The sequence below is a fragment of the Acyrthosiphon pisum genome, chromosome A2, assembly GCF_005508785.2.
Source record: "Acyrthosiphon pisum isolate AL4f chromosome A2, pea_aphid_22Mar2018_4r6ur, whole genome shotgun sequence".
In the NCBI taxonomy this organism is placed as follows: Eukaryota; Metazoa; Arthropoda; class Insecta; order Hemiptera; family Aphididae; genus Acyrthosiphon; species Acyrthosiphon pisum.
The window spans coordinates 115,789,723-115,799,729 of NC_042495.1; the positions used below are offsets into that span (position 1 = coordinate 115,789,723).

Sequence of the window (10,007 nt, forward strand, 5' to 3'; positions counted from 1 at the left end):
AAAGCGAGTATTTTATATATTTATTTACAAATATGAAATAGGTATTACTTTATTATAAATATAGTGTATTAGCCGCTTATTAGGAACACTGATAGTTGATATAATAGGCCTGTCAATAGTGCTATTGAAACAAAATGTCTAAGGACAGGCCGGCCCACTATAAGTAGAAACCAATCGCACATTAGAATCAATCGGTTGACTGTCTCATTTCAACTTAGTTCAAAAATGTTCCTATTAAGTAATAAGTACTTTACCACCTTCTACTGTATACATATTTACAAATTATATAAGTAAAGTTAAGTGTCATAGGTACCGGTATCCCAACATTTATTGCACATTAATCCACTCATATATTATAACACCAATAGACAATAAGCCAGAGATTATTGGCTTTTGTACTAAAAAAATGAATGTCTAATATGTCCTGAGGATTATAAACAAAATATTAAATATAGTAAAAAAATTGTAAGTACTAAAATAAGTATTTAAAGTACCTAGGTATTTTGTCAATCTTCATAGTACATTTTTGAAGAGAAGTTCAAATATGAATAGATGTTCCTGGTTAGTGAATACTGATTATTTAAATTCACAAGGTTAAATTAAAGGTCTTTTCAATTAATATTCTGTAGTCGTTACTAATTAAAAATTAATTTTAATAATAAGTAGTCTAACTATATATTATATTATAGTATATATATTTTCTAGTTAATATATACTAATATATACCTACCTAAAAGCTAAAAATTTCCCATACAAATTAAATACCACTTGTTATCTAACTTAATATAATATTTTGTTTAATACATGTTTCAGTTACCAAGTTTTTGAAATTAAAAATTGAAATGGAGAATCCTGAAGGAGATAAAAAGTCAAGTTCTTCAGAAAAAAAACCCTATACTATTCAGTAAGTATTATCTTTATTTTTCCACAAATTGAGAGATAGTCAAAGGTTGTTTTAAAAATTGCTAAATGTTATATACCCTTAGTATCAGCATCCCAAATTTATTAGGGATCCATGTTGAATGAACCACCTCCTACAATTGTATACTTTATTCGGTTAACTTATTTTGGGGAAATAATAAAGCCCCAAAAGTTCGTGCAATACCTCTATAGAAAATAAAATAGCACTGGAGTGACTTATTTCGGGTTAAAGTGGTTAAAGTATAGATTCAGATATAGATTTATTATATTTTATATATATTTAATCACTAAAAATTGAATTTGAATTGTTTAGGCCATCTTCGAGTTCTATTGAGCAGACCTCCAATAGTTCTTTTATAAAAAAACTTAAATTGACCGGTCGCAGTTTAGTAGTGTTTTATGGAAGTCAAACAGGGACTGCAGAAGAATTTGCTGGAAGATTAGCCAAAGAAGGGGCCAGATATAAAATGAAAGGAATGGTAGCCGATCCTAAAGAATGTGATATGGTAAATATGAGTTTAAATAATTGAGTAAATGTTTAACATATGTTAGTGTTTATTAATGACAGATTAATAAATATTATTTTAATATGTGTTTATGTTTTGGTATGGTAATGCATACATTTAAAAATTTTACTATAAAACTAATAAAATAACATTTTTGATACTTTTTTATTTCAAACTTGTGCAACATAATTGAACCTTTTGGTACAATTATGCCATTAATTATTTAATTTGATATATTATGTTCAAAGTTTATTATGTGTAATATTTAGTTTCAAATAATTTATCCCTAGATAATGCTGAAATTCAACTTTATTTGAACAATTAATATTGATTGTTGATAATTTGTAAAATGATTTGGTAACATGTATACAATTGAGAGTTTAAATTGAAATAGAAGTTGAAGGTCATTTAACTACTGTGCCCATAAAATACAAGGTTTTATTTCTTTATAGTGTACAATATTATTTTGTAATGAAAAATATATAATAGAACATTAAACATATTTTAATTATTAGGTACATTAGCATAAAATATATTTAAATTATTAAATTAAGTAAATAATTTGGAAATACAAAATCTATAAAACATATTTTTAACTAAAGCATAAATTATTATAATTTTTGATGGAACCGGCAACAGGAAGTCATTACTAATAGTACATAGTTGTAACTGTAGGATGCCTTGAGAAACATGCATGTCCTAATATATCAGGCGATCTATTTTCATATATAAAAAAAATACTAATACACATTGTGAGTGTTTTGGAGTTTGTACTTTAAATTGTTATGCGCATCCAAGTACTTTTATAATAATATATTAATACATTTTATAATTTTCCAGTTTCCTGGATTCCAAACAATACTATAAAGTATAATATAGTATAGTAGGCATCGTTATCCATTATTCTAATTTATGAACTAATTCAAAAGTCAAATTATGAAAAATTGCCTCATTGCTCAAAACGCATATTAATACAAATTGGGGCCCACCAGGAAATTTCCGGTTTCATAGTAGGCCTATGATCTGTCTATGATCTTAATAACTAATTAAAAACGGTTAAAGTCATCTTAAAATTATAATTTTATTTTTAATATGTATCTACCTACAATATAATATTATATAATGTTGTAGCTTTTATTTACAAGTTTATTTCTAGGCTATAAATATGTTCTAAGTTCTTACAAAAAATTTACTTTAGAGTAGGTACCAGCTTTTAATTCTAGAAATAATCTGGTTCCTCAGTACTCTAGCAACCTATTATCAATATAGTAGAAGATAAGTTAATCCATGCCTGTTTTTTAAAGACAATTTTCGATATTTTAATTACTAAAATCAATAATTCAAATTCAAAAAGTAAAATATCACAAGTTTTAGAGCTAAATATTGGACGTTGAAAATAAAATATTGAAAATCTACTCCCATACAAGCCTAGATAAACTTCTTCTCTTCAATTTGTATAATTGGTGTTCATACTATAATGTCACTCAATAAGCTATATTATTGGAAATACGAAACTAAAATTCACTAAAATTCACATTTATAATTAATGTGTAAATGGCTGCGTTACTGACATGTGCGTGCACGAGCAGATACGCTCCGCTATTTATTTTATACACAGTCACTCACACTAATGATCACCTACTACACACACATTTACATAAACATGAATACCAACTAATAGAAAATTGCCTATATTGAACTCCTTAGAAACTGATTCGATACGCATAACCAATAACTACATATTGTATTTTCTTATTATAAATTTTCTATTTTTTATATTACTAGATTTAAGTTTGTATGACATTTCCTCTTATTTTTACCTTTTAGGGCGTTAAATTTAAATAAATAAATAAATTATAAACTTATGTCTCGGCGGTGCCAAAGTTTTTAAAATGTGGTTGAGCAATTATTTCAAAACTTCATGGCCTCCATATCTTAATTATTTAATGTAGAGATACCGTATATTTACTCATAATAAAGATATGATGTAAATAAAAGCTGTGGCCCGACTTTAATATAGACTTCGGCGCCACTGCTAAGTCTTATTAGTCTAGGATTCAAAATTGTAAATAGTATAAATTATTGTAATATATATTAATATATAATATAATTTAACAAGAAATATCGATAGTAATATTCATACAGAAAAAAACAAAAAAACATTTATGTGGGAAAAAAAGTAAAATTAAGATTGTTCCATTTTAAGGAAATTAAATTATATTATTTAAAAAAAAAAGCATTTACTTTAAAATCCTAACGGTAAATGTAAATATAAGTATTCATATTTGCATTTAGATGTATATTATGTATATTTTAATAATTATTATAATGGTTTTGTAACATATTTAAATATAATTAATAAAATATGTTGATATTAATTTTAACAATAATTAATATCTGTACTCGATGGTAATCTAGGTATGGTAAGTGGTAACCTAACTATAATCTAGTATTGTAGATATCACAATATGTATTAAAACTCATTTATAATAATCAATAATCATATAATATTATAATATTATGTCATCATGCCTATTCAGGGCTATTTAGGTACCTATTCAGTTTCGTACATTTCATATCTAAATGATTAAATCCATACATTTTTTTTTATTTTTGATAATTTCTAATACCTATATCTTGAAATATTTCAGCCTTGTTAAAATTATAAATTATAATTTTAAGTAACCTATAAATGTTATGAGTTATGACAATAATGGTTAAATGTTTTGCCCAATGGCCGGGAATCGAACCAGCGACGGCAGCGCCGCAACTGACGCTTTAGACCGCTCGGCCACCTCGTCACCCTATTCATTAATTATAATGCTATCTCATGTGATAGTTTCTAATTTTCATTTGATAATTGCATTTTACACAAAAAATAAACTATAAATCAAATCGTTATCCTTATCTTGTAATTTTTCCAAACCATTTTATCTATACCTACTACAAGTAAACAATTATTTAAACTTTTGTTACAAAGGTAGTAAAAAAATTGAAAAGGAAAATGTCATCAACATGAACCAACCATATTATTAGGTATATTATTTAATACTAACTGGAAACAAATTCAGATGTACTCTTTGAAATAAATCAGGAACCAAAGCAAACTATTTGGAATATTATTCTGAAGCAGATGTAATGTTTTTTCCTGTGTTTGTCGTAAGTCGTCACACTATCTAATTTTGAAGAGTGCTTCCAAATTGTATTAACATTTTAGATTCTGTGTGTATCAAGGAATGTATTGATTTTACAAAGATTTTTTTTATTTGCTATAAACATTTTTTTCGGGCAAAAGAAATGCTATAAAAGTTCCAAGTAGCCCATTATATTATTTTGGAAGTTGAGCCTACTTTGAAAGGGCGATCATTAAATTGGCTCCCAATTTTTGGGAAAATAAGAAGTTAACCCTTGAATTAGCTCCGAGAACTGTAAAATATTATTATATAACAAGGAGTTCTCAATTTCTAATATTATACGTGCTTTTAATTAAGACTTAAATATACTGATGTTCCACTGTATTTATGTATAAAAATAATGTATAAAATATTTTTGAAAAATGTATACACGATAAATAGTAGAAAATATGCTTAGGTCTTCAACTTAGAGGATGATTTCTGATAGCAAATTGGATCTAGTTGATACTTTTTAGAGGTCAAAATTGAAATTGACAGTAGGTATTTTATGTGTGGTCTCTTGCAAAAATATCAAAAATTGTTTTTCGCAGGTAAGAATTACTCAGGCTGTAATCTAACTACAACCAAATGTTCACACTAGAAAGAGAATAACATTGACTGTGCAACTTGTTTTTAATCAAAAATACAAAAAAAGTTTTTATTGCTAAAAATTTCATTATTTTTGAGTTATTCAAACTTGAATAACTTTTTTTTTAGTTCTGATATCGATAAAATAATGACAACATTGCACAGTAAATGTTTTCTTTTTAGTGTGAACATTTGGTTGCTTATAGCTTGAACTACAGCCTGAGTGGTTCTTACCCGCGGAAAATAGTTTTTGCTATATGTTTTACATTTGTAAGATGGAGACAACACTACGGATTTAATGTCCTCTTAAATAATCGTTAAAACAAAAAAAAAACTAAGCAAAAATGGGAATTTTTATGTAAAAGAATTTTTTGACGAAAACAAATAATTGTATATTATTTATTGAATTGTCATCAAATGTTTTGTTAGCATTTTTATATTAACACATTAATTACAGTAAACCTACTCATTAACGAGTTACATTCGACTCCTACTACACAGCAGAGCAGTTACTTACTTCCTCCCCCTTTTTTTTTGAATCCATGATTATTGATTTCTTTCAAATTTATTATTGCAACACACCACTCAGTAGTTAGTAACATGTACCATATAACTCATGCCTAGATTTTTAGTCAAAGAATTATTTTTATTTTTAATCCTCAACATGAATTTTATGTTTACATTTAAATACAGTTTAAGATGATTATTTCTTGAAAATATATTACGTATTCAAAATTCATCTATTAATTTAAAATTAATGAATTATCTTATTAGATGTATTACTATATTTAAAATGTATAAGTATTAAATGTGTTTTTATTAGGCACTTAAAATAAATAATATAAACATTAGATGAAGTATTTTAACTGGTTTACCATACCGTTTAAATAAATTTATTTATCATCAAAGTTTATGGCGCTGTAATAACTAATAATTCATTGAAGGGGGACAGGTGGCCGAGCGGTCTAACGCGCTGCCGGTGGCGGTTTCGATTCTCGGCCACCGGGCGGCATTTTTCTCCAGGAAAGTCACGGTGTCCAGAGAACAAGTGCCGCCATCCCCCACTCCGGGGCATGGCAGAAACCTACGAGTGCCCCATTCGAAATTCTGCCAAAATACACCCACGTGTAACACCCCTACCGTTCTAAACCTACAGTACCTCCCCTCTCCCAATGGCCTAAGTTGCCGCGGGAAAACATAATAAAAAAAAAAAAATTCATTGAAATTCCTGAAAAAGTATGAGTGATTTGATTTAGCCTATAATAGAAAACTGATTTTTAAATGACACTATGTATTTACAAAACAGTACTAACTTTTAATTTGTAACCAATAAAAAATATTATTTTATTTTATGTCTTATACCATTTTTATGTTGAATCATTTGTTGAAATATTTTTGTGTTATATGACTATAAAATTCTTAACTATCTAAACTATATTATTATCAAATATAATCATATATTATTAAATTTTGAAATTGTTTTAATTTATGGTTTTAGGCAGACTTGGTAGAAATGAAAGAAATTCAAAAGTCATTGGCAATTTTTTGTATAGCAACATATGGTGAGGGAAACCCGACTGATAATGCTATGGATTTCTACGATTGGCTTCAAAATGGTAACGTCGACCTAAAAGGATTGAATTATGCAGTAAGTATCTTATCAATGTAATTTCAAATTCAAATTGTTATTGTTAGGGAGAATAGTAATCTGCTATTAAAGTTTCCTTGCTATTACTGAATTTTATTATATTCATTCATATTTATAATTTTTACTTGATATTCTTATTCCTAACTGCCTATTTTAAATTCACCATAATAACCTTTTGTCTTAATCATTTAGAAAACACTATTTTTATTAAAATTGTTATTACTTGTCTAACTTATATGTTACCTATATTAATGGGTATCTGAGAAAATGTCTACGTGCGTTTATTAAATTCAATTAAATTCATTCCGATGTTAGTGGAGGTCACCAAAAAGTTATAGCCTACTTCATCCTATTTATATTTGACATTCATGAATAGTGAATAATATGTACCTATATTTTAATCCAATCAATAATAATTTTTATTAATATACACTGATCAGGTTTAAAATACATACAATTTATACAAACCTAATTGTAAATTAAAGTACATAAATTATAAAATACTGATTCATGAGTTTGATGCATATTATATGCAGGGGTGGATTGGTGAATTTTTTCGGCCCGGGAAATATGGATCAAACCGGCCCTGCACCGCAAATGTAACCCCCCCCCCCACCCACCCATTATTGACAAAATACGTGAAAATGACGAAAATTTGCAAATTATTTTGAGTTAGAAAATCCTAAAAATTTTTCTTCTAAAATCGAAGATTTGAAAATGTAATACAAGATCATTCATAAGTTTGTCTATCTTTATCAAAAAAAAAAAAAATGTCTTTAAGCAAATCAAATTAAATTTTTATGAGTGTTTGAATTTCATATTTTTACAAGATTGGATATTCATTCCATTTCTCACGTATCGGATTTTGTTATTTCGTTGTAATTCCAAAACGAATAACTGTAGATACTAGATACATGGAAATTTCACTGAATGTTCACATTTTAACTTTCTAAACACCATACAATTTTGAAAATATTTTGACTCTTTTTGACCTGTTTACGGACATTGTCAGTTTTCAATTTTTTAAGTTTTTTTGTCTATAAATATCAATAAAAATGTATTTGTTGGATAAAAAAACGTGAAAATTTAATGCAAGGCGCCTGGTATATTGTTACAATAGCAGTTGAAAAACATTGAAAATACATATAGGCCCGCATGTTTTTATAAGTATTTAAAGTTCTAATTTTGACAAAATTTATCAAATGTAAAGTTTAATAATTATTTTGTAGTTAAAAATTTATAAAATGTTCAACTTTTATAGCTAAGGATTGAACATTTAAAACAAGGTTCCACGTGAATAGGTTCCATTAAGATTTTTTTATTCCTAACCTCCTTTCGTTTTTCATTAGCGTTACACATAATTTAAATCGCACAGTTCAATTGCACACTTTTGTAAGTATCTACTGTAACTGACTCGGTAACTCATTTGTGTAAAAAGTTCAAAATCAAAATACATACAAAAAATTATAAGATAAGGTTATCAATGTTATCACGCAACTAACTGAATTCTACCATAGAGTTTAAAATACAAATACTAAAATACCAATGTCCAATACCACAGATTTCTAAATTACATCAGCATGAATCGGAAGGAAAAAGGGTAAATACCAAAATTCTTACCACGAATGGCAATAGTTTAAGACATTAAAAATAATACCTTCGTAGGTATTTGATTTTTTTAATATATTTTATGCTTGATTTATAAAAATATAATTTTTTTGTAATTATATTATAATAATTATAGTGGCCCTGCCAGCCCTCACAAGAACCGGCCCATCGGGAAGATTCCCGATTTCTCGATAGGCCAATCCTTCCTGATTATATGTTTTCCGTATGGAAAAAGCCAGCAACTTTTTAAATATAATTTTTTTATTATGATAACATTTAAATATTCATTTTCTTTCAGTTGAACTATCTCATTTTTCTACACATAATTTCCTATTATGAATTTATAATCAACTACCATGACATTTTTGCTATAACTTTTACTATTACTGAGTTCACATGTGTATTTCAAAACCAACTAGCATATAGATTCATAATTATTTATTTATTATTAGTTTCAAATATTTATATATACTCTGTTCAGCAAGAGAAACCTCCGGTTCTATCCCTACGTCACCCCGCTATTGAAACCGGTTCCCCTATGGCATGGTTTCGTGCGGGGGGGACCAATTTTGATCAGCTGGTTCTCTCGCTGAACAGAGTATAGATAGATTTTCTTTGACATTATTAATTGTCTAAATTATCTTCTATTTCTCACAGGTATTTGGATTGGGAAATAAGACTTACGAGAACTATAACAGAATTTCTATTTACGTTGATAAACGTTTGGAAGAATTGGGTGCTACTAGAGTTCATGAAATTGGTATAGGAGATGATGATGCCAAGTAAATATTAATATTATTTTTCATCTAAAACCATATTTAAATTGAATATAAAATATTATTTTAAAAATATACATTTCAATCAAAGGACTTGATATTATAATTAAATGTAATATATTATGTTTATTATTATTATCAATGCCAGGATCAAAAATAAAATGCATTTTATTATACTCTATTTGAGTTTGAAAATATTCTCGGCGACCATGTTGAGTCACTGCGGACCGGCGTCCGGAATAAGAACGCGTAGGTTTTTGGTATCACGTCTTTCCTTTAATTATTGACAAAATATATGTATATACAAATATTGGGTAGCGAGATTCACGGGTGTGACGGCCGGCCTGAATAGACGGACCGTCGCGGTGAGAGCTCGGCGTGACCGGCGAAAACCTGGTCCTATATACAATTATGGGAAATGTTGGGGATATCGGCGTGTTACAGTTACCGTACGGACGGGGTCGATATAACGTTGCGCGTGACTCGCTGGAAGCGGCTACAGCGTGTATCGTACCCGGGGTTTAACACAATACAATTAAGTGGCCAGGGGGGGTCAGAGAGGTTCCGTTGATGTCTATGTTGGCGGCTGGTCTCCACCGGCGGCACTCGCCGAGTGCTGTGGGGTCCTGGTGCTACAGGCGTGCCGGAGGGTCGTCGTTCTCGTCTGGACGCCTCGCTGGGTTCTGGATCGGATCGTGATTGGTGACGGTGGACTCTCGGTCGTCTTCGGCGGGTAGCGGTCAACCACGGGGTGCCGGACCGGAGTGTTGGCGATCAGTGGCGTGCA

General features: G+C 28.9%; 1 protein-coding gene across 1 annotated transcript in view; it reads left to right on the plus strand.

The window, feature by feature from the left end:
• The window catches only part of LOC100164892 (NADPH--cytochrome P450 reductase), an 18,403-nt gene extending 9,149 nt beyond the window's left edge, over nucleotides 1-9,254 (plus strand). Inside the window, exons 2-5 of the mRNA XM_029489694.1 lie at nucleotides 814-904; nucleotides 1,235-1,427; nucleotides 6,687-6,836; nucleotides 9,102-9,254. Of these exons, the coding sequence (XP_029345554.1) occupies nucleotides 843-904; nucleotides 1,235-1,427; nucleotides 6,687-6,836; nucleotides 9,102-9,230 (534 nt within the window). The 5' untranslated portion in view covers nucleotides 814-842 and the 3' untranslated portion in view covers nucleotides 9,231-9,254. The remainder of the gene's footprint in view (nucleotides 1-813; nucleotides 905-1,234; nucleotides 1,428-6,686; nucleotides 6,837-9,101) is intronic.
• Nucleotides 9,255-10,007: the final 753 nt, after the last annotated feature.